Genomic DNA, 25,427 nt, shown 5'->3' on the forward strand with positions numbered 1-25,427 from the left:
TTAGACTTCCTAAAAACCTTCAATAAGATTCAGTGAAAACTTAACTACAAATCGCTTCATGATCACTATCATGAATATAAGTTCATAATTTTAAAAGACATTTTAAAAGCTCCTTAGCATAAGCTAAAATTATATGATATAACTTTGTTGTAACTTACCTTGTGCGGACCAAGTGGGGTCGCGCCACATTTCAGGGTTCAGTTGCAACGGCGGCAGATGTGGCGGGCCCTTGCTATCGCCGCCAGCGCCAGGTCCCTTGTCCCATAGTTTTTTAGCAGCAGGTGCAATCTAAATTAGAAAAGAATAAATAACCTGGTTAATACACATGTATCATTACAAATTAGGTAACATTTAAACAATATCCAACATAGACATTTACAAACTGTGCAAATATTTTTTGATAATGTTACAGAAATACAATACAAATAAACTAAGTGATACAACCATTGAAATAAATTGTTCTCAAAAATGGTACATCAAGATAAAACATGCAATATTAAATATCATTAAAATTTGTTTATTAAAGATGACAAATATATGTTTTAAGTACTTATATATACATAACAAAAGTAAAATTTTGTTATTAGGCATAAAGAAATATAATAAATATAACTGGATTGACTGGCAGAGGATGCCATTAAGCATTAAATTCACTCAAAATTAGAGATGGGCAGAGGGTTTAAACCCAATGGGTGGATACGGGTTTAAACCGGGTATTTTGGGTGAAATAGGGTTTAAACCCAAATAAACACCCAAACAGCGGGTGTAAACTATTGTCATTCATATTTTTATTTTCTCCATGTAATATCATTTTTAAAATAATATTGTAAACAATTCACTAAATATGCACTCTAAAAGCACATATTTCATTTAACTACGCTGTTATAGTCATGTTATAGTCCATTCGGATGTGTTACATTTGGGTTGCAATTTTCGAAGACCCAATTTTATTTTATAGATGTCAATGATTAGTGTAAAGGGCTTAGTGTACAGTTAAATCCTAATTTGTGGAGTCCCAACTGTTGTCCCTCGACCGCCATCTTGAAAAAAGGGGCACAAAGCGTTTTTACGCTCTACCAGGCAAACTATTTGTCGCACAGAAATTTAGTAAAAACAATTATGGTTTCAAATTGATTTATCTATAATTTTAGTTCTATAACTTTTTGTCGTTAAACCAAAAATAACAAAGATAATAACAATAATAGATTAAACTTTGGGAAGACTTTTTTTAACTTTTTTTTACTTAATTTACAGAAAATGACATCGAAACATTTTGATAGAGGAGTTTTTATAGTCCGGTCAATTTAGACATAAAAATAGTAATCAAATAACATAAAGCTAAATTTCCGTAGAGACCTTGGGTTTACCATCACAAGTAAAGTTCCAAAAGTCCTCATCGATGTGTGTGTCGGCACTTATTCGGGGTCAAACGTCAAAATTTTCGGGTTTCTGGATTTTTCTCGAAAACGGTAAATTTTATCGAAAAGTACCTTGGACCAAAGTTGTAGCACTTAAAATTTTCTAAAAAATAATGTTTATTTTTTTTTTCTTAAAGCTATAATTATTAAGATATTACGTAAGAATTACATTTTACATTATATGCCCATATTCCCACACCACCTGTGCAATAGTATACGAGAGGTATATTTATTTGTTTTAGTTGTGCGCTATTTGTTTCGTCAAACAAATAATAATTAAAAATGTAATAAAAATAGATGAACCCCTAAAAATGTAATATTTAAAAATGTAAAAACACTAGAAATACAGTAAAAACCTATAGTATATCTATTAAATATTGAAGCTTTTAAAATAAGCTTTGTGTAGATTTTATTAACTCATTTTATAAACACCCAGATAAATACCCAGTGGGAGGAAATAAACGGGTATTTATTGGGTTTAAACCCTGCACAGGGTTTAAACCGGGTTCTTTGCCCATCTCTACTCAAAATAGATCACTGAGAAGATGACCAAGTCTGATCGACAAAGTTGTATTAATTATAACTATAATTTTGCCACATGTTTAAACTACCTAAAACTAACCAAATATATTGTTATTCAGTATAATATGTATTACAAATGATCTAATGCAGTCCTTCGTTCTGCAAATCATATCACATACAATAAAAGCTAAGTTTGCAATCTTGATTGCAGCCCATTGAATATGTTTATTAATGTCTGAGAGTGCATTTATGACTATTGTTTAAATAAAACATAAATCATGCCTATACAGATACACAACAAACTTTCTTATACAACAAAGTATTCATTAATACCAATAATAATGTTTTAAAGAGAAAACACCTATATAATTATTAAAGAATAATATGTTAAAATAATAACATTTTCTTAGCAAATGAATTAAATGGCAATCTTATAGTTACATTATCAATCAAGACGTTAATACTTTGCCACCCTAGTTTTACACTCTAAGAAAAATATATGAATCATCTTAATCAATGATGAAACTAGACGAAAATAAATTCACATAATGTGTTTTAACATAACAATTAAATTATTGTGACTGTTTTACATTGTGCATGCATCCACCTGATGTTAAGTATGCCACCCGTTCACGTAGGTAACCAACATCATATAGAACAGGAGTTCTACCTGTCAATTACAGATATTGTGCCAATCTTAGGGACTAAAATGATTAAGCCTTATGTGTAAGTCACCAAGTGTTCATACCAAAACAAAATTACAACTCATTGCTAGAGGCCATGGTACCTTCCCGGTCCACTATTTGTTATATTTATCGCCAAACTGCTAGTCCGCTTTGGTGTAGTTGTGAGCAGGTGTAGTAACACAATTTGCTATGGTGACGCGATTCATTTCTATATTCAGAGCGGACTAGCAGTTTTACGCAGACTATACCTACCAATGTTCACCTCAAAAACCTTTAAACCTATACCATGCCATATTTGTAGCGAGAATGTTCATATATGGACTAAAATTATTATTTTAAAAGTAAAACGCTATGAACATAAACAATCTAGGTTAACTGTAATTGAAGGCCAAAAAACAATTACATCATATTGTTCAGGAAATTTGATGTAATACAATAAACAAACAACTAAATCAAAGTTTTAAGAAAACTGCGTCTCCTGTAATATATTGTACCACACTTCAAAATTAAACTAAAAAGATGTAGTCAAATGAATCTTAATTATATTATATCCCTGCATTATATTTCCGGTAATATGTGAAGATACTGTGTTTATGTAAAATTTTGACATCTATATTTCACAAACAATTATAAACAGTAAATAAATTAAAATGAATTGTAAGTAAAGAAATAATGAACCACATAAATTCTAATAATCAACACACCATAAAGAGAATGAAACTTTGTAAATATAATAGAAAAGCTAGCTAGACAGCTAGTAAAAAATGCCACATCTTATTATTTACAACATACACAAAACTAATTATACATATACAACATACATGCACAAATACGGATAAGCAAATAATATTGCAAAATGTGCAAAATAGTCAGTAACAAAAATAAGGCACTTATACAAATAAAACAGAATAACTTTTACTGCCTTTTTCTATTAGATTTAACCAAATCTAATGCCAAACTATTATTCCCCAACGATGTGACTGAGTATAAAATCTATCAAATTGTTGCACTTTATAATCACTGCGCCACAAATAAAATAAAAGAATATTATACAACAAAACTAAGTAGTAGAAGTTCCACATCCCGTTTAAATAATTATTTTAAAAAGATAATCAACATTTACCAATAGCTTTTTACGACTTTTAGCATTTACAAAATATATAAGTGACTCAATATTTATCACTATGTAGTTCTTAAGTCACTCTTTCATAATAAGTATTCAATCCCGGAGTAGTACATTCAGAATTTAAATTCAGGAAAATGTACATATGTAGCAATAATTTAACTCAATGGAACAGGTAACCAATAAGACTATAACAATATCTAGATGGTGGGATTTCAGTATGGGCCTACATGAAAAGTAAACCTAACCTTTATAAGAACAATATTATGACTCTTAATACACTGAATCATACTTTTCAGTTTATGCATTAAACATAACATCAGCTGAATAGCCTTATTTACATTCAGAATTCAAGATATAAATAGACACTTTATGTTAAAAATATATACAAAACGTGCTTCCCGTTAACGTTTAGAAGAGTCCTTCGACCAGTCTTCAATACGACTACGACTTTGAAAGATAACATAATTGGACCAAATGATGACAATCTCAATCATATTTAGAAAGTAGCTGTTATGTTTTTCACAAATATAGCGTTGGACATTCCTATTGTTGCATTTCAGTAAAAAGCTAGCGACCGGTGGACGAAATAATTACCAACCAGAAATGGCGGACGCCGGTGACAAGTAAACAAAACAAAAACGGACCTGTTGCGTTGAAAAAAGACAATTTTTGCCACTTCATGACTTAAAACGACTTTAGAGTGTAATACTCTACAATATCAACCTCATAAACTCACCATGTCGGGGCCCATATCCTTAACATTAGGTTCGAAAAAAAAGCCACTCAAAGGTTTCATGCGTACAATCCACCTAAAGCTCGGTCATGTACTTCGGAAGCTTATCGTAATAAATGATATATTACACATTGAACACTTATTTCCATACGTTATTTGCACTACACACAACAAAAACACGGCACATTTCTTACACTAAAGCATTTATTAGCAGCGGAATACAACTGGAAAGATCTAAACTCAAAAAGTACAATGTTGACTTGTTTCGAACAAAGGACGTACGCCGACCACAGCGCCTGCGTTAAATTTCCCCTATACATGGGAGCGACGCGCTGTAGAAATTTACAGTACTACTTCATAGATGGCGCACTATCCAACATTCACTAATTAGTATAGAAGGCAACCGTCATGCATTTCGCGTCATTCTTTTATTTTATAATTCAATAAATTACATAATTTTGTATGTATGTCTGCAATTTATGTCACTAAATGCATTTATATTAAATTATTAATACAATATTACTAGACTTTAGAGAGTTATTTGTTTGTTACAAAAAATGTTTGAATTGAATTATAAGATTGGTCTGAATTATTTTAATGCAATAAGCCCAAAATTAAATACATCATTGTATGTAGTTGCCACCGTGTCGGTGTGCGGATGATTATGAATTACTGAAAGCTTTCTGTTGTATTTTAATACTGTAAAAAATCCAACTGGGCAGAACTTTGTCTCAGTCCCATATCCATGTCACCTATTAATAAATACCATACGTTAACATAGATAAGTAAAGATTACTCACTCCTAACAAGAAAATGAACCCAGTTTTGAGAATTGAAATAGTTGCGTAAAAAAGTTTTGCCACGTCTCCGTGCTAAAATGTCCCTAAAATATTTGAAATAATTACTTATTTATTATATAAATTACGCAGTATTAGTTATTTATTCGTAAATTTTCTCTAAAAAAGTTTTTATTTGTCAAGATTTCAAAAAAAGTTATTACTAATAAGCCGTTTGTGGCTTCATTCAGTTTCAAGGCGGCGAAGTATCTTTACTAATCTATGTACGTTAACAATTGAAATTACTCGAACTTCAAAGCAGTCTAACTTTACATAATAAAAAAGCGTGCTAAAAAAGGTGTTATTTATTAATATTATTTTTTAATGTTACAAATTTAATACTACTAAATATGATACTAGATTAACGAAATTCTGTCTTTATTTTATTTATGTAGGTAAGCCACTGATAGGTATAATTCTAATAAAAGAGCATTCAGTGTGAACTTATGTATGCACGTAAGTTGACATAAGAATTTATGCATTTTTGACGAATTTATTAAAAAAGAGTATGTATATCTGTATCAATGTGCACAAGCAAAGAATAAACTACAAAAGAGAAAAAGAAATATTTTTGCAACAATTTTCAAAAGAAAAAGCCAATTGACATTTGAAAAAAAAAAACAGTAGTATGGCATAAGCAACTGGCGACTGGGCCTTTGACGAAGGCCACTTTTTTGTTTCACTTTGATGATATATGATATTTTACTATTCTTTATGAAGATTTCACAATAGGCTATAATATTTTTTTTATTACTTTACTATATTTCTATTTACCTGAAATTTACCAACCAGTACCAACATAACCTACGTTACAAGGTTTTAGGTTTTAGAAAGGTAAAATAGTGAGTTGATCCAAGAACAAGTAATAGCACTTTATTCTAATAAAGTTCATTCTGTTTCAAACCATCAAATGATAGAATTTTTATAAAGATGTGTTAAAAAAAACTTAATTTTTATGCAATTTTTTTTAAATGCACATCTATGTAACTAACAACAATTACGACAGGAGTACTAGCTAAGGCTTTCAAAATGGCGAGTATTCGTCTCTTAGAAGTATTACATGCAAAATTTTTTGGACTTACCTATTTAAAATGCATACATAAGTGAATGTGTTATATGTGAAAAGTTGGATTTATCGATCCGTAACATACTGCAAAACGGATCATTTTTAACAAACACTATATATGACAAACAGTGGAATGGCGTTGTAGAATGTAATCGTGATATTACCCGCAGTCTCTGGTCCTGAAGCCATTAAACTTTTTGAAACTTATATATTACTTAGAATGGATATAAAAATCTTGTTTTATGTATTACGCTGTTATTACCTCTTATTGCCAGTAAAAAAATAGATTACATATTTTAGGATATACATACATGCAATACTTTTTCATGTTAAGTATGGCAAGTCATATGGGTCCAGGATCACAATATCTACTAATGGCAATTATAAGGCTCCCTCAAACAGATAAAAAATTCCTTGCAATTGCGTGCAGATGTATCTGACTACATGCAGTGGTGGCCATATGCATACTTTAGGAATTAAATGCGAATGTTGTCATAGAAATGAACATTATTTATTTATTTTGAAAATTCTGACATGCCCAATACTTATTTAGACAGCTATTTTACTTTTGAAGTTGAACACAGGTGTTCAGTTCAGTTGTTTTCAATTATATTTGTATTTAGATTCTAATTTCTTTAATTTTCAGATTGCTGAAATTTAAATCAATTAGAATATATAAAATTCCAATTATTTAATTTATTCAGCTTAATTATCTCTATCCTCTGCTGCTATTTCTTAATCCTCTGGTTGAATTTTCTTTGGATAACTTTTTGACTACGCTTTCTTATTTATCTTATATACTTTATATATTATTAGACACAATATTGCTACATCTGTATTTATACATAACAGAATATTTATTTAAATTTGTATTGCAATGGAAATTTAATTTGCAAATTATTTGACAGCATGTGGAGACATACAATGAAACAATGTGCATTTGATCCCCGGGCAGGCAGATATTATGTGAATGATGATATGTTCCTGGTGTTTAGATCTGTTCTGGGCCTGGGTTTTTGTGTATTCGTCTTTATTAGTGTTCATGGCCACAACCCCAACACAGGGAATCCTATTTTGGGGCTGTGAATGGAGAAAGAGTTTATTTTTTTGTGCAATGAAAGACTCAGTTGTGGGAATGTTTAGTTGTTTCTGACATAAAATGTTCAGATCATGTCAGAATTCCATGTAATAGTGTTAGCGGTAATTAGTCGTATTTTAACATTACAGACTTAGGCAAAAGAATACTTATCTACAAAATTTCATAATACACATATATTATATTGTTGTTTATAAGACCTGTACTGCATTTGGTAGACTGACTAGTGGCATAAAAATATGTCTTTTTTTATGTATTAAAAAGCGTAAGAAATATTTTAGTAGCCAGGCAAAATATTACAGAATAGAAACACAAATGTATGTTTCATTTTGTACTACCATCCAACCATATAGGTAAAAAGGAGTGATTAGGGAGTAATTAGGATGTTAGTATTATAAGTGCATATGTGCTAAAGGAATCTTATTTCAGATATTTGTAATAATGCGATATAAATATACCAAACTCAGAAATGTTAATATACATTTTTATTTCAGTGATTAAGAAAAGAAAAGAGAAATGAAAAGAATGAAAATAGTTGAGTCCAAATTTGCATATCAAAAATTCTTATTGCTTTCAATATTTCACACATTATGTTGTTTTCTAAAATCAATTTTTTACATTACTTGATAACATTTACATTATATACACTTAAGAAAAATCTATAAGCTAATTAGCTCTATTTGTTGTGTGGTTTCCATTGCATGAAGCACTAATAGTCTATTATGTACTAGAATTAGTTACAGTGCTTATTTTTGTTCTAAGTGTCAGTTTTCTTAATCATAAATATACAATATCTATCAATACACAATATTTTAAGTATTATGTTTACAAGGTATTATATAAGTATGTATGGGGGGGGGGGCACTGTACTCAAGGGAAATTGTACAATTGACAAATTAGTCACAAAAATAATAACAACATAGAAACAATTACCAATATAAACAAAATGATTGATTCTAGTTACAGCATACTATAATTAAAGATCATCTGTACTCAAGAGTTTCAAAGCAGAATAACAAATAACAAACAGTATTTTGTAATAGTATAATTTGTTCTTAGTGGTCACATTAAATTTAACAGATATATAGTGCTGGTTAGATCATAATATAATTCTGTTCAAGTGATATGTCAACACTACAATATAAATAAATAGACATACCAAATATCATGCTTTACAATCCTGAGGATTTTATTACATTATAAACAGTGCCAAAGATGAGAGGAATTCATATATTATGATATAGATAGACCAATGCAATATAAAATATTATTAGTTATAATTAACTATTACAACATAACTCCAATAAAATACAGCTTAAAACTAAGACTATTAAAATATTGTGTAAGATAATTTATGTCCACTATGTAAGCAAAAATAATACTTCCTAATTATTATTATATTATGTACATAAAAGGAAAAAGGAAATGAAATACCTCAAAGTAAATTCCAATGACCTACTATATTGTACGCATAAATATATTATCCCTAACCATATATATATATAGCATTCAAACAAAATCTAAGAATGATTATTTTAACTATGTTAAATTAATGTGGTAACCATTACTATGAAAAATAAAAAATATTATCTTACCTGATTACGAACCGCAGGAACTGGTGTGAGTCCAAGTTGACTTTGTCCTTGTTGCAAAAATTGATTAGTTCCTGGAGCAAGCATACCAGCCTGGCTCAAATACAAAAGATGTTCATGGTTTTTTCCAATTCCATTCATGGCTTGCATTGGGTTGCCTGGGTGTTGGTGCATATCATATAAACCTTGTTGACCCAACTGGGGTGCATTCTGTATACCTTGTAGTGGCGGCAACATCATAGCACTATTCTGTATAGTTAAATTGTTGCCTAGAGTGTGATTCTGCAGCGGTGTCAATTGAGTATGTACCATATTGGTAGTTAAATGGGCAGGATGGCTTCCAATAACTGATGAATTTATAGCCAATGTGCCAACTGAAGATGCTATTGACTGATTAATATATTGCTGCTGATTTGCTTGAGAATTTTTCATGTGTGTTGAGCTTTGCTGATGCATATTATTTATTGAGATTGTTGTAGGATTTTTCCATTTGTCCTGGTTCTGAAAAATAAAATATATTCCTTTAAGTACTAGATTCATATAACCTAAAAGTTATACATATAATAAGCTCTTTATGTATTTTAAATGTAGTTAATTATTTGAAGGTCAAAAATTACATAATTATAATAAATGGATATTCAAAGATACTGTTGATAACACTAATATCCTTCTCATACTATATAAGATTATTACACATTGTATCTTCTAATGATGTTCATAAATAACAATGAAGTTAAAAGGTAAATACTTATTATCTGTTCTCTAAGTTAATGTTTAGTTCCTATTAGATCAAAATTGTGTGTCCAGTTGTGGAAATATCATCAAAACATGGAATAACATCAAATTTTAAGCATTATGGTAAATAAACAATGGACCAAGACATTGTGCTTGAATAATTAATTCAAAAGTAAGGTTATGTATCTCAATGATTCTAGTGTATGTGTGTATACAAAGCATATCAATATAGAAATAAATAAACAGCTGATAGTATAATGTATGTAAACAAACCTCGACGATGCCGTCGTCACCGACCGCCCACCGTTGTTTGTGTGCTAAAGAGGCCAACTCTGACTCCTGGGGGTCTCGCTGAAACACATAGTGTACGGCGACATCGTCCTGGGCTCGAGCCTGAGAGGCACGCGCGCCCTGCAATCCGCCTTCGGCCGCGTCTTCCTCGGCCCCCGCCCCCGGCCACTTCATCGGACTCCCGTGAGGCTCGAGCATTCAGTTTGGCTATGCTTCCAACCTTCTTAAATGTAAACACGAGTACTCTGGCTATCTTTGCTTTACAAGTATATACAGCAGTATCTGCGATACTATTTTAGTTATTTCGACTATTTTACATCATCTACACTCCACCCGGCGAGAAGATCTCGGTGTTCAATCCTTTTAAAGACTATAATAGTCCTTTTGTCTTTGTAATGACAGCTACTAGTTTAACGCGATGACAGCCGCTATATGGAATCAAAATATTGCAATAAACTGCAACGGTCGGTTTCACAGATCGAAACAAAGAAGATATTTTAAGTATTGTTGAATAAAGGTTAAATTTCTACGTGAATATTAGATTTAAGTGGTATGTATTAGACAAGCGTACTAACTTTTGAATTTTTCAATTTTGTCGGCGTCCTATAATGTAAAATCAAAAACACTCAAAATATTACACTATTCACACAATTTCTAAACAAAACGATCACAAATATAATTACTATATGTACACAGGACTATTTACAATGTACAATTTTTACAGAAAACCCGGGTTATGCCATTGGATACCGTCGATACTTTCCGATTTAGAAAAGACTACAAACATCCTTCATTGCCTGTCCGCCATAGTCGGTCAGGCAGATGCTATGCGCGCGCAACGCGCAAAGCTATAATATAAACATAAATAAATACAATTCAGAACGTTCCTTCATACGGTACGTAAATTGAAGTATTTTTAATTTAATGTTTGTTACTTGATAATAAATAGCACACCTATATGAACAAAAGAACAGAAGATCGCTTCAAACATATAAGAAAATAAAATAGTCAAGATATAAAAGAAACACAAGTACGAAAATTAGGTATTAAATATAAATAACATATTTAATTATATAAAATATTTCATGCTATTAGTATTATTATAATGACACAAAACTATATGAATATATTTTATAACTGGAAATAAAGTTTTATTATTTTGACTAAAACTTTTTACTTTATCCTATAAATACAGAAACGGAACGCCAATTAAAAAAAAAAAACAACTGTGCACAGATTATCAATATACAAATAGGAAACTAAAAAGACAATGTAGACTAAACAAGTAAAATAAAAATCCAAAAGTATAGATGTAATAGTTACTCTCAGGTTACTCTGATATATAATGATATTTTTTTATGATATGAAGATAACAACAAAAATCGATAAGTGAAAAAAAGGATCCATTATAATCGACTTATTGTAAAAACTTGTAACTTATAAGATGATGGTGAACTTAGCACAGCATTTGCTAGCAGAGAACTAAAAATGAGAGTTCTATTCGCATGCACATTAGTTTTATAGTTCCTGGTAGTTTTCAGGAATAGTTCTGGAGATTTCACGGAGATAAAGCAGAATGAAATAATACTCTGCTTACTTCACACATATTTAATTATATAAAATATCTGGAGTTCCTAATAGTTTTCAGTGATAGTTCTCGCGATATACCCGTAAAAAAAGTTTACTAATAAAATAAACTGACAACAATTTAACGAAGAAAAATCTGCAAAAAGGTTATTTAAAAGCGGAAAGTCGTCGATTTTGCAAAGCCTAGAACTAAAACGATACATTTGTACAATAACTGTGCTAGGAACTCACACTAAAGTGCCAACAGAGCATACTAGAATAACAAAAATCGGATGGATTTTCGACAAATATTTTTTTTTCAATCATGTCCACGTAACAAGGTTGTGGGAACTCATCGGTTTTATATAGATCAGTAACATAGCTACAATTTAAAAGTATAACCAATCCCAGAACTCCTTCTATTAAAGTGCCAGCAGAGCATACTAGAATAACAAAAATCGGATGGATTTTCGACAAATATTTTTTTTTATTTATTTCCACGTAACCAGATGGCGGGAACTCATCGATTGTATATACGTTAGTAACAAAGCTACAATTTGAAAACATAACCAATCCCAGCACAGCATTTGCCAGAAGAGCACTATAAAAAAAGAGTTCTATTCGCATGCACATGCGTTCTATAGTTCCTGATAGTTTTCAGGAATACTTCTGGCGATTTCATGGAGATAAAGCAGAATGAAATAATGTTATGAAAACCATCCGATTTTTGCTATTCTAGTATGCTCTGCTGGCACTTTAGTGTGAGTTCTGGGATTGGTTATGTTTTCAAATTGTAGGTTTGTTACTAGAGGAACTAGAGGAACTTTAGATATTAGCTAATTACACTAATAAATAGCTTCTTTCTCAATTTTCTTGAAAATGCTCGGCTGTGTGAAGTTAGCAGAACATTATTTCATTCTGCTTTATCTCCATGAAATCGCCAGAAGTATTCCTGAAAACTATCAGGAACTATAGAACGCATGTGCATGCGAATAGAACTCTTTTTAATACGCTTTTTTTTATAGTGCTCTGCTGGCAAATGCTGTGCTAGTTTCCCGGACACACTTATAAATAAGTCCGAAAAACTTTTCTGTGCGTGTGGCTTAGGCGCCACTGGCGATTACGGTGTTGCTAGTGTAAGGTTACACTTATTATTAATGTTCAACATAATAACCAAAGAGTATAGTAACCTATAATAACCTTTGATAATAACTCTGAACAATATAAATAAATAATTGAAAATAGTTCAAAACCTTTCACTCAAAAAACGGTCATTAAGAAAAAATAATTCACCAAGTACGAGTCGAATTCGCACATGTAGGCTTCCGTACCACCAAAGGTTCATGATTTTTACTTATTTTTAACAATACTTAGTTATATGACACAACAATAGATGGCGTTGGGGTGATGATGACTGATACGTAAACGACATATAATAAAATTAAAATAACTATATAAAAATATGTTTTATGGTTTTTATTTGTATTATAATACCAATTATTAGGGTTCCATTGGGTACCCTAATGAAACAAAAAATTATAGCGGTAAATGGCAAATAAGGATTAAAAAGTAATAGCTATACTTATCAAGTCTTTCATTAGAGATACCTCTTATACTAATTTGTTATAACAACCTAAGCCCTCGAAAAACATCTTACACATTCTACATGTTAATATATCATTGAGAGTAAGTTCTCAATGGTATATTAAAATATATCAATGCTTACTCTATGCTTTCTAATTCTACTGCTTGGGAGTGTCAAGAGGCAGGCAATCATCTTCCTTCCCCTCTTTAGAATGCATAGATTTTAAGGCCTTATTTTTCAAATCTACATGTGCATCATAATTATGGCCACTGTATCCATGTAAATGTCACACATAATATGCATCTTTTTAATCCAAAAACCCAACATATTTGCTTCATCAATGATGAATTAACATAGCCATACATACATTATACTTAATAGCCAACAATGTGGATTTAAAGGACAATTATCAATAAATACAAAAACCAAATCGAAGTTATAACATGTTTTATTAAAAATAGAGCAGTGGTCCTTATGTCTATATTGGCTTAATCTTGAAATGAAGCCCAATAAGAGAGAATACTAAGCACTTAAGATCTTGGACTAAATAGTAGAAACATCTCAGGCCTTCTGGATCCCGAGACTGGTTGACATCCACCAATGAACCAGTTTTTGAAGTTGTAAATGAAATATGCTCTTCTCCTATGACTATTTCCAGCTCCTGTAATTAATAATTACATTATAATATAATATTTGATATGGATAACACAATATTCTATTAACACTTTATAGGGTGTCAAGTATAATAAACAAACATATATTTTATTAATTAATTTGAATAGATAATGTACCTGTTAATATACATTCCCCATTCGGTTAAAGTCAATGAATCGATAGTATAATTTACCGATTACCGATAGTAAAATTGAATGTTTACAAAATATTATAGGTTATGTTATTTCAGTATATGAGCAATGGTCATATTATGATTTACATGTAATTTATATGGATATTACTATCGTGTAGTAGATAAGTGTGCCAAACATAATTAACAGTAAACTTACTTGTCTACCAACTCTATCGGGTTGTGGCCATAGCCGATCATCTTCGTGCATTATTTCGGAATCTACAATAATTCTTTTCAGTTCCTCCATCACGCAAGGATGAACATAAGCTTCTTTCCGAATCATCGTATCATTTTTATAATTGGAATTATTAGCGTAACGCAGTTTACCATCCGGGCGAAACTCGAATTCCAAAAACTCATGTCCAAACTTTCCTTTATGCCCCACGTAGTAACGTATATAAAAGTCTGTAGACATTGTTAATTTTACACTACAGCACTAAGAACTATTCAATAATAAAGTTGAAAAATTAACAATGATTGTTCAAATATGTATTTTATTCTCAATTTCTGATTTTTACATCACATAATTTTGTAGCACCGACCGCGTCGGCATCAAACTACAGATAAAACAAAAAGCAAAGAGAATATAAACAGAAAGTACACACCACAGATTCAGAAGATACAGCCACAAAAAGTACAGACTATTTAAAATGCTATAGAATACACACTAAGCACAGATTACTTAAAAAACGTATATACTAATTAGTAATACGTATTTCATTCGTTTGGTCTATAGATATAAGAACGACCAATCTTCTCGCTCTACTTTTGGCCTATTGGTATATGCACGCGGAATCCCTTACACAATAGAAAGGCTTTAGTCATTATAATTTTAAGCTGTGTAATTTTATTTTGTAAACAATGTTCAAACGAATTTTTGGGTTCGAATGGCTAACCATCATAGCAAAGAGTATAGTATACTCTTTGCTAACCATCGTTCAATTTTTTAATCCGTCATAAATGCATCCATTAACTGTGTGCGAAAAAGTAGAGTTTTATTACTTTTGGTTTTATTTTTTTATTTTTATTGTCTTTGGTGTAGAGAGTGTTATATATTTCTAAATACAAAATATTTCATAAGTTCATTTGTTTTCAATTTTTCGGCTAAAGCCAAAAAGAAAGGGCGACGACATAGTTTAGTTTGTAGGCAAGATATTAAAATAGCTTGTAATAATTGAAATAAGTATTAAGTGTTTCTGTGTTTGTTCTCAATAATGATTTATTTTGTTGATAAGGAATATTGAAGCGAAAGTCAAGTTTGTAATTTAGAAAGGGCGCCCTATTTACGCGGTCCTTTGCGTTTAGTAGCGAAGTAATATTAATGTCTTCAAAGGGTCATTTATTGGTAACAATATATTATAAGAACTTTAGAAAAAAATACATTATTTTTCGGTTTTGTAATATAATATCAGAGTTTACAAAAAAGCCGGTCTGAAACTATCAAAGTCCAATAGACAGACTTGATAGACCGTAGACTAAAGAGCAACAGTGCCATAGCATAGCACTCTCATCCGTCAAATAAATCTTTTCCTTCTGACCCAGCGAAGATGGGTGAGTACATTTAGTTTGTTGTGAAAAATATCAAGTAAAATCTAAGTCTTGTAACTTTAAAATGTTCAATCAACCTCTTAATCAAACAGTGAATTTGTAGGACGTGTGTGTTTAAATATTATTTTCGTAAAATCAGCTGTATAAGTGTAGTGAAGTGCTAATAGTGGTCTTCCCATATCAGTTCCCATAATAACAACATGTGTAAAATGTCTCAGGTATCAGTCGTGATCACTGGCATAAACGAAGGGCTACCGGCGGCAAGCGCGCGCCCATTCGTAAGAAGAGGAAATATGAGTTAGGTCGCCCGGCTGCCAACACCAAGGTAAATAACCTACAAATTGACTTGTCTCTGAGCGTATGTCTTGCCTTGTTTTGTCATTATCGATTGCTTAGGCTTTCCTACCTTTCTATATGAGAGTATCGAAAAGTTTATAATCCTCGTTGATATTTTTCAGCTTGGCTCTCAGCGCATTCACTTGGTGCGCTCTCGTGGTGGTAATGTCAAGTACCGTGCTCTGCGCCTCGACACTGGCAATTTTGCCTGGGGCTCGGAATGTGAGTATAATTCAAGTTCTTTTAATTTTATTTGACCAGATTCTATCAAATATTTCAAATTCAGGTATGCACTCTTTATTTTTGAATTTAAAATTGCGACTTTTGTAATGTTTCGGTAAAGTTTTTATATTTTGTTATCTTAGTTTGACAATACTAGATTTTAAGTAACCTCACCTTGTTATGTTAAGATTCTCACTTTAAATATGATATAATTTATTAATATATTGCATTGTTGTTTTGCAGGCGCCACCCGTAAGACCCGTATTATCGATGTTGTGTACAATGCTTCTAACAATGAGTTGGTGCGTACCAAGACTCTGGTGAAGAATGCGATAGTGGTTGTAGATGCCACTCCGTTCAGACAGTGGTATGAATCCCACTACCTCCTGCCGCTGGGTAGAAAGAAGGGCGCCAAACTGGTTAGTACTTATTTTTAATGTATTTCTTTGTCAAATATTTTTATTATAGTATGACAAAAGTGAATGCTTACAACTAGGTTAAGGTTGTGTTAGTTCTTTATTTTATTCATATATAAAAAAGTTTTTGCAGTCATGTATCAGATTGGTCTTCCATAATATATCATCCAAAGTCTTTACTGATATTTAAATGATGATTTTTTTGAGATACAAAGGGTTATTATGCTTGTGAAAATAGTTTATTTATAATATTCTTGATGTGATAAATTATTAAAAATTACCCTTAGCTTAATTTATCAAGGGAAAATTAGCATAATAAAATGTACATACATGGCTGAAAGCTCTTAAGATATTTTTACTACTAAATAAGTTACTATCATTGCCATAAAAATATGATGATAAAATTTGCGTGTCATATGATATATAAAAATGATTACAAGACACAGCTGAATTTTATTGGTATAAATTGCATCTAGCTGTTTACATGTACACTTTTTGTACATACAAATTTTAATAGTGTCAATTGTATATTTCTAGACTGAAGCTGAGGATGCAATCATCAATAAGAAACGTAGCAAGAAAACTGCAAAGAAATATGTATCAAGACAGCGACTCTCCAAGGTTGAAGCTGGTATTGAGGAGCAATTCCATACTGGACGTTTATTAGGTAAATAATATAACTTATGTTTTATGATAACAATTATGTTTACTTTATCTTTTAAATGATGAAATCGAGAAGTTTTGAGGTTGTATTCATAAACTGGAACCGTTTTGGGAACAGTTTAACAACTGGATGATCATGCTGTCATAGTTACTCTGATTTAAGTTTTTTACAGTTTAGATATTTTTTTTAGTTACATGAAATTAACAGAATTATTGTTTGTTGCAGCGTGTGTCGCGAGTCGACCTGGACAATGTGGTCGGGCTGATGGTTACGTGTTGGAGGGCAAGGAGCTGGAGTTCTACTTGAGAAAGATTAAATCCAAGAGGGCAAAGTGAGAAGTGTAATGTATAAATAAACATAAACCACAAATAATGTCTTTTATTTCTCATCCATTGCATCAAAGCAATTGTTAAACGTTTTACTTACCTAAATTGGTATTAGCTTTCTGATGAAAAATAATAGAATACTAATGTTGTAATGCGTGTAGATAAGCAGGTTAATGTCAGAATGGCCGGTGACTACCCATATTTTACATCAAAATAATTACTAAAAGTTGGTACCTAGTTGCTACTAATCGTTAAATAATTGCTACCTTCGATTAAAAAATGATTTTTTTAAGGTGACCGGCCATTCTGACAGTTCACCTATCCGTAATATCCGGAAAAGCTGTGGCCCAATAAGATTTATATAAAGGTAGCAATTTATTAGCAACTATTGATTAACCGATTCAGTGCGGATGGCACCACAGTTGTGCCATGCCATTTCTTTTGTATATGGCGGGTGGCACGTGAGAGGTGCCAAAATTTGAAGGTAGCAATTTAACGATTAGTAGCAACTAGGTAGCAAATTTTAGTAATTATTTCGATGTGAAATATCGGTAGTGACCGGCCATTCTGATGGTCACGTAAGCAGGGGGAATATCTAAAATCGGTCCTGCGGCAGGGACGCGTAATTTTTCGTAATTTTAGTGCGTACATTTTTGACAAATGTTTGGCTACCCAGATTTATGACATACGATTTCTTAGTGATAATGTTCAAGTTTTGGAACTACAAATGTAGCTCATAAGCAGAGTTACCTATGTATTCAATGTAGATAACTTACAATATACAATGAACGAAGCTGAATAAAAATCCTATTGTGTCCAAATCTTGTAAGGCCAGGTAATTTTGTAAATGGTTCGCACATACGTTTATTTAAATATTTTTTTAGAAGAATGGCTGGAAGACAGTCGTGGGTAACAGTAAAGCAGCTAAAGTACAAATAAAACAAATTGTTAGCAACATTATTTATAATATTCTTGTATTCAATGGATCAACCATTTTGCCTGCCATGAGTGCTACGTGTATATTGGAGTCCATGACAAAATAGAGAAAAGGATATGTTGCGGAAAAAAATATTCGGTTGCGATTCGCCACGTATCCTGAAAAAAAAAATCACAGAGTTAGTTAGATATAATGGAATAGTGGAAACTCTAAAATGTGCAAAGTTTTTGTAAATACATAATTAACGACGTAACGCTGCTGAACAAGTGAGTGATAATCATAGATTAGGTGATAATGTAAAACGCAGTGGTTCTTGGTAAAGGAAAATATCGTAGTAGTCAAACGACTTTTAAGATTCCCAGCTGGAACTTTTGTATTGGACTCAAGACACCGCTATTGATTATATTTATATCATAATTATTTTATTAATTGCCTCCAAGTAACTTTTTAATCATGGTACCTGTTTTTAATGTTACGCAATAAATCATAGTTTCCAGTCTGTTCGACAGTGGTGAATTAGTGATAGATAGACTATAGGTTAGGCAATTACACGGTGTACAAAACCACGTCCTTGCCATGCAAATGCGACCGACCATGGAAACGATGTAGCTAAATTATTCGTAGGCACAGGAAACAATCATCTCGCAATTTATCTGGTTACATTCATTTACGTTACGAATGTACTATGTAATTGGAAAGCTAGAAATATCGGCAGATAATCATTTTCATCTCGTGATTAGGTATTTACGGGGATTTTAATGTTGTAACGGGCAAATTTTCCTAATTACTGATGTACTTTGAGAGCAGCGCGGCGCATCAATGGACGCAAACGCGCGTGTCGCCGCGTTGCGCCACCGTCGCGCCGAAACAATGGATGCTCTGGGTACGCTCTCGCCACTTGGCACCATGGAATTTATACTTTTGGCTAAATGCAGCTATTATCTTACCTCAGGTTGGTTGAAGTTGGTTCAGGGTTACGAGAACAATGGCTTTAAAAGCGAATTAAAAAGTATGTGTTTAGAGGCGCCATCTTCTAAAATCTTCGTCGAAAATATCTCAGAAAACCTGGGCATATCTGAGTTGAATCGAGATTTTTACCCTAGAAAATTGTTTTACAACTAAAGTATTATCATAGTGCCTGTGTTGGTAGCGTAGCCCCAAGTATTCATAACTTTAGAATAGAAAGTAATAAGGGCGATGTAAGGGCGCATCAATATCGCTCAAGGATCTTCCGGCGGAAGGCAGCAGTGCGTGGCGCGACGGTAACCCTTTCTTGTCTTGTGGTCACCCCACTGACCGCGGCGGGTGTTCGCCCTTCGCTAGTCATGTGCACCCGTCCGTCTCCTATGTAATTAAGCTTGTTAGTGGTCTGCGGCAACACTACACCGGAACACGATGGAACCTTTCAATCCTCTAACTTTTATAAATATAATTAATATAAAGAAACGATACCTAATAGCCCACCAAACCAACATAAGTTTATATGAATGTACCTACTTACTGTGTATTGTATGTTACTGAAATTACTTATTCTAAACACAATAGAAGTTACCTTGATCGATTTAGATTGTGAAGATTCTACTAAGTAACTTAAATACAAAAGGAAGTTACAATAATACTAAATACAATAAAAGTTGTTCAGAAGAAGGACCAGAAAAGCGAAAATGGCTTTTATCGGCAGTCTGTTCTATAGTTTTGTATTTACTAATTAACTTCGAATTATTTCTGTTCTGTTTTACAACGACATTGACCTTTTACGAGTAACTGTACTGTAGGTGAAGTAACAAAGTAATTTTGTTGGTTAACTTACGATTTTTCTTTTGATCATCGGGTTGATATTTGCGGATGGCAACGGACACGGCCTGCTCGATGCTACGCACGTACACCCCGGGCTGCCGAGTCATCGGCGTGAAGTCGTGTTGGCGCGGTTCAAAAACGTCGCGAATTCCAAGCTGTAGGTCATGCGTGAACATTAAATTAAATAAAACAAAAAAGTTTGGAAAGCGTGGACCTGCGATATCACTCTAGATTTTATATAGACCGGAAAGGAAATAATAAATAGTTCGATCTGTCATTATACGTTCTAAGGCTTTGCATCTATCGTATAAATATATGTTTTCAATTTCAGATGTTTGAAAATCATAGGGTACTAAAATGCTTATCGAAATCCATCTAAAAAGTCCAAACACTTGAGGCTATTCATTAACCAATCCATGCTTATACCTACAAATTATATACCTACTTAAAAATTATATACCTACTTAAAAAGGATATTCTTCGTATTATACAAATACGAATTATTTCATAAACATAAAATTAAATTCCCTAACTATGACACTTAAAAAAGATCTAGACACAAAATCTATTCTGTGTAAGTATCATTTTAATTTACCATTTGGATTTCTGTAATCTGTATCATCGGGAATCGAAGCTGCGACCCGGCATGTGCTAGCGTTAAGAGCTGTAGATATTGTATCACACAGCTCGTTAGGTTTTGATACACAGGATACATATAATAAAAGACTTGTAATATAATAACTAATAACAGTGAGCAGTTTCAATAACCGTCAACTTTCTATGAAAACATTTTTGTATAGCCACGATGTAGGTTATAGTTGGTACCTACCCGTTGGCGTATTTAGATATATTATACAATGTAAAACAGAATATAGGTACATTTACTAAATTGGTTAGTCAATGATAACATAATTTTATTATTACCTCATTGAAACCCTTTTTATAGGGAGACACTAGTGCCTAACTCAGGAGCTCAATTAATGCCGATTTGTTCTTACTACTGTTATTTTGTAATATAGGAGTATCACGTGAGCAGTGCACCTGATGGTAAGTGGTTACTGGCTCATGACTATTTCTAATCAACCCTAAATATGATTAGAGTACTACCTCAGGTCGGCTACAAATATGTTGTTATCCCTGAAGACTAAGCCTCGTATGTATGTCTCCCTTAGCACGAAACCGAAGTTATATACTTACTGATTTTACCGATTCGGTTATAAAACTCGATCTCGTGCCGTCGTGCCTAATAGGTTGAAAAATATGGATACTATATTACTATATAAATTATGGAAAACTATAATTACTTTCTGTAAATCCGTGGTGAGAGTCACGTGACCCTTCACTGTGAAACTTGGGACAATGGCGCGTACTCTTCGCGGTCGCAACGCTGCGTACACGTCTGACAGGTCGGACTCCCGCGCCATGCGCGCCAGCAGCCGGCCCAGCTCCGCCGCCCCGTCGCGGGACGGCAGCACCACCAGAAGATAATACCGATCGCTGTCCAGCGGCAAACGAAGCGCTGAAGCCTCCAAGTGTGGCAAGTATGCATGTTCTAGCACTGTATCGTAATGCATGTAGGTAACCTGTACGAAAATATCATAAGTTATTTAATGTAAACTACTTACCTAAAAAATTTAAATTATCTTACGCAGTACACTTAAATAAATATATCATACTGACTTGAACATTTCTCAATCCATTTACTAGGAACATTTTGTCCGTAGTTGATTCAATGTTTCCTATTTCTGGTGGTATGTCAAAGGATCTATAAATTAAATAATCATCTATAACTGGCGGTTTTGTGAATAAATAGTCAACCACAAGCGATCTCTTTCGCCTCTCCAGAGTTTCTAGAGTTGATGTAGTCGTCGAATCCGTTGTTGGTTCCTCACTATTTGATGCTGTTGATGTATCAGTTTGAGAAGTTTCTGTAATTGTGCTAGAGCCTTCAGTATTAGTTACAGGCACGGTTGTCATAGTCGTAGAGCTCTCCGTTATATCGGTAGGCGTTGTATCTGATACAGATGTAGATGTCATATCTCGCGTCGATAAATTGTTATCGTCCATCATTTCGGTTGTTGTAGTCGTAGATGTTGCAGGCGGTGTTTCAAGTGGCGTGGATTCTGTTGTGCTTTCCGTAGTGGTTATTGTCGTAGGTACTTCAGTTGTTGTAGACGGAGCCATAGATGACATTTCCATTGTAGATGCTGCTTGAGCTGCCGTTTCTGTGGTAGAAGTTTGTCCAGTTGTTGTAGATTGGAAAGTTGTTATATCAGTGGCCAGTGGGGTTGTAGACTCAGCGTTAGAGGCTGCAGACGAAGTTGTTGATTCTGCAGTTTGACCTCGAATATCTATATCTGTTATACTCTCGGCGTCTGGATTTGCTGTGGTCTCTTCTTTTGTTGGCATGGTGGAAGGATCTTCACGTCCGGTTACGCTATCTGTTGTAGTAACAGTCGTAGGGGTAGTGTCCGCCACAGTGCTCTGCGAGCTTCGATCTGTAGTCGTAGTCAAATTGACGGCATCGTTTGATACTGGAGGAAGAGTAGGCATTTGATCATTCTCTAAATCGAAACCATAAAAGCGTAAAATCTTTTTGTAACTGTCATTAAATGTAACGTTTTCATTATTTAACGCTAATCCCGCCAAAAAACCTTCTTCTGGGACAAAATAAGTCTGAAACGAAAAAAAACCTTATTTCCAATTTTATTCCGAACATTTGTTACTAAAATAGGCACTGTTGTAAGGTTGTATTGGCTAACACCTAAAACACTTTGAATGCGTTAATATTTTCTCATATTACGTTGAATTAGATGTTCAATTTTTAATTAGGTACTTATCTACTTAACGTGGGATAATAGATATGAGTCTTATTTAGTTTTGTACTCCCCTACATGTTTTATAGATTGAATTGTTCTCTAAATTCTGAATACTGATAACATTTTTTATTGAATGTAGATATTGTGTAGATACCTTTCAAGTTATTGTAAATATTTTTATATAACAAAATATTGCATTCAGTCGTAATTGCTTACTTTAAACGTTAAGTAGGTATTTTAATTTTAATTCGTGTAAATATTTTTGATTACTTTAGGCACCTAAACAATGGTATAAAGTGACTCACTTTTAATGTCCGATGTATATCTCTGAATCCTATTCTCATAACATTCCTATTCCAAGGTAATTGCATCCCGCGTTGAATCTGGTACGAGGATTCGCCATCCACTCCCTCGTACAAGGCCACCAGGATTCCCATTAATCCGTAGGGTGAAAAAGCTATGTTATTATCATTCAAAAAATTATGTTCTGCGAGCACTTTTAAACCGAATTCGTTTGTAACATCCACCATATGCGATAAGGGTGTTCGGCCAGTGTCCCATAGTTTAATTTCTATCGGAATCCCGTGATCAGCGCACAAAACGAAAGAGATGGAAGCGTAAAAATAAAGTAAGCGCGGGACGAGTCCGGCGAGGCGCGTGCGTCCGCGAACCATCGTGTTGGAACTGTAGGAGCGCATCGCGCGGACAACACCACGCCGGCCGCGGGCTATTTTACCTGCAAGTTAATCTTCGAGCTTTGGGTCTAATTAGCATTGAGATATTCGAGACTCAACACTTCGGTGAATGCCCTCTGCGAATTAATGCGAAAAGTTGCGAGTGTGCTTTGTTACTCTCATGTCATTATACCCGATTGTACTCTATAAAATCTCTGCCGGTACGCGAGATTTTTGACCCAAGACAAAAAAATATATTAATCTTTACGTGCAAATCATGTAATGGATTTATTAGGTTAACCAATTGCCCGTTACGTTGCTGATTTATAGTTTCTAAATACGCCAACAGCGAATAACATGTTTGATTGATATTTGGACTATATTTTATTTAATTATTAAAATGCAGTTAGGTATATTTATTGCCATTCGGCGTCGTTTGAAAGTGATTTTGAAATCCATATTATTGATTTTTGTAATAAGTATGGAATAAGTGCTGGGTGGGGTGTGGTCGGATGGTTTAGTGGTAGCTTTATACCTAAAATAATGCATTTTCATTATTTTTTTTTTAAATCACAGTTTCTATATAATTACAGAAGTCTTAAATACAAATTAAAGAACGTACTACGCCATATCGATTACAAATGCAATTTGAATGTTTACAATTAATATTTATTTTGCTAATAGTCACCTTTCATTCTCGTACCCAAGTGCATGGCAAAAATAGAACAAATAAATCGAATGACATTAATATCTAAATAACAAAATTCATGTTTCATTGGTGCTAACTGCCATGACTTGTGACATGACAGGCTCACGTGAATCCCATGCTCCATCTAGTCAGAAATGCTGACCTACACCCGGACTTAGAGCTCTCTCCCATTCAACAAGTCCTCAAGAACTTCTCTGACGCGTTCTTCAAAGGCTCAGAAAACCATCCCGATCCTTTTATGAAAGGGGCAGTTAGTCAGCTGGAGTCTACAGCCAGTCAGTGCACATTGCCCCCATTCCGTCCCGTTATAATTACTGTCGGCCAAAAAATATCTTGACCAGCGCTCCAAATAAACCCTCCTCAAACCTGGAACGGCTTCTGGCCGCCCAGAAGGGAGTATCTCTCTCCGACAATGATCATCTTCCCGAACTTCCTCAACTTCCCAGCGGGCACTCCGTTGGGTGCACCCCCGTTCGCAGGATACCCCTTTTTATTGTCTTGGCGCAAAAAAAAGCGATACGCATTCTTGAGAGGAGAGACATTGGAAGTTTTTTGGCTTTTATAACATTTTTAGAAAAATAAACTTATTAAAATCGAAAAATTCACAATGATGCATCGAACAATATAGTCCAGTCACTTTAGGGAAAAAAAGGGGTCAATCATTTAAAGAGTCAAAACATATAAAGAGCAAATATGGAGCAAATACTTAAAAATATTTTCTATTTACAATCTATCTATTTATTTACAATCTATTATCGAATAAAATTAAATGAATTTAAAATATATATAAAACATCATTCAATACAATGTATTAACTAATAAATAATACAAATTCTTTATTGTTAATAATATTTTTATAATTTAGTAACTGTATACAAGG

At 33.1% G+C, this 25,427-nt stretch overlaps 4 protein-coding genes across 11 annotated transcripts in view; 1 reads left to right on the top strand and 3 right to left on the bottom strand.

Moving 5' to 3' along the window:
• Positions 1-10,954, bottom strand: part of pum (pumilio) — a 78,697-nt gene extending 67,743 nt beyond the window's left edge. For 3 of the 8 annotated variants that reach the window (XM_073079555.1, XM_073079553.1, XM_073079552.1), the window contains exons 1-4: positions 10,677-10,954; positions 10,084-10,529; positions 9,079-9,576; positions 159-288 (exon numbers count right to left, since the gene is read on the bottom strand). In XM_073079555.1, coding sequence (XP_072935656.1) covers positions 159-288; positions 9,079-9,576; positions 10,084-10,299 — 844 coding nt within the window. In that variant the 5' untranslated portion in view covers positions 10,300-10,529; positions 10,677-10,954. Of the gene's footprint in view, positions 1-158; positions 289-4,488; positions 4,791-9,078; positions 9,577-10,083 lie in introns of those variants that run through there. The other 5 variants (XM_073079554.1, XM_073079550.1, XM_073079557.1 and 2 more) reach the window with 3 other exon arrangements.
• A 2,728-nt stretch (positions 10,955-13,682) lies between these two features.
• mago (mago, exon junction complex subunit) lies at positions 13,683-14,673 on the bottom strand. Its single transcript, XM_073079559.1, has 2 exons — positions 14,257-14,673; positions 13,683-13,913 (listed from the first exon to the last, which is right to left on the bottom strand). The coding sequence occupies exons 1-2, from the start codon at positions 14,512-14,514 to the stop codon at positions 13,731-13,733; spliced, it is 441 nt and encodes a 146-aa protein (XP_072935660.1). The 5' UTR covers positions 14,515-14,673; the 3' UTR covers positions 13,683-13,730.
• Positions 14,674-15,500: 827 nt separating this feature from the next.
• On the top strand, positions 15,501-17,657 carry RpS8 (ribosomal protein S8). Its single transcript, XM_073079560.1, has 6 exons — positions 15,501-15,650; positions 15,866-15,972; positions 16,106-16,205; positions 16,449-16,624; positions 17,159-17,288; positions 17,511-17,657. The coding sequence occupies exons 1-6, from the start codon at positions 15,647-15,649 to the stop codon at positions 17,618-17,620; spliced, it is 627 nt and encodes a 208-aa protein (XP_072935661.1). The 5' UTR covers positions 15,501-15,646; the 3' UTR covers positions 17,621-17,657.
• Positions 17,658-18,556: 899 nt separating this feature from the next.
• On the bottom strand, positions 18,557-23,865 carry serpin-34 (serine protease inhibitor 34). Its single transcript, XM_073079561.1, has 5 exons — positions 23,470-23,865; positions 22,026-23,021; positions 21,650-21,928; positions 20,359-20,500; positions 18,557-18,706 (listed from the first exon to the last, which is right to left on the bottom strand). The coding sequence occupies exons 1-5, from the start codon at positions 23,860-23,862 to the stop codon at positions 18,573-18,575; spliced, it is 1,944 nt and encodes a 647-aa protein (XP_072935662.1). The 5' UTR covers positions 23,863-23,865; the 3' UTR covers positions 18,557-18,572.
• Positions 23,866-25,427: the final 1,562 nt, after the last annotated feature.

The sequence above is a fragment of the Epargyreus clarus genome, unplaced genomic scaffold (genome assembly GCF_041222505.1).
Source record: "Epargyreus clarus isolate Ecla_fem2 unplaced genomic scaffold, WU_Ecla_fem_2.2 ptg000014l, whole genome shotgun sequence".
NCBI lineage: Eukaryota > Metazoa > Arthropoda > Insecta > Lepidoptera > Hesperiidae > Epargyreus > Epargyreus clarus.

What these genes read in the sequence shown, in the direction of transcription:
- serpin-34 (XM_073079561.1), bottom strand. Translation starts at nt 23,862, where the DNA reads ATGCGCTCCTACAGTTCCAACACGATGGTTCGCGGACGCACGCGCCTC. An exon ending in ATATACATCGGACATTAAAA is followed by an intron (nt 23,022 to 23,469) that starts GTGAGTCACTTT and finishes TTTTCGTTTCAG; the next exon opens with ACTTATTTTGTCCCAGAAGA. An exon ending in CGATGATCAAAAGAAAAATC is followed by an intron (nt 18,707 to 20,358) that starts GTAAGTTAACCA and finishes TTTTTTTTTCAG; the next exon opens with GATACGTGGCGAATCGCAAC.
- RpS8 (XM_073079560.1), top strand. An exon ending in GCCCGGCTGCCAACACCAAG is followed by an intron (nt 15,973 to 16,105) that starts GTAAATAACCTA and finishes GATATTTTTCAG; the next exon opens with CTTGGCTCTCAGCGCATTCA. An exon ending in GAAAGAAGGGCGCCAAACTG is followed by an intron (nt 16,625 to 17,158) that starts GTTAGTACTTAT and finishes GTATATTTCTAG; the next exon opens with ACTGAAGCTGAGGATGCAAT.
- mago (XM_073079559.1), bottom strand. Translation starts at nt 14,514, where the DNA reads ATGTCTACAGACTTTTATATACGTTACTACGTGGGGCATAAAGGAAAG. An exon ending in CCGATAGAGTTGGTAGACAA is followed by an intron (nt 13,914 to 14,256) that starts GTAAGTTTACTG and finishes TATTAATTACAG; the next exon opens with GAGCTGGAAATAGTCATAGG.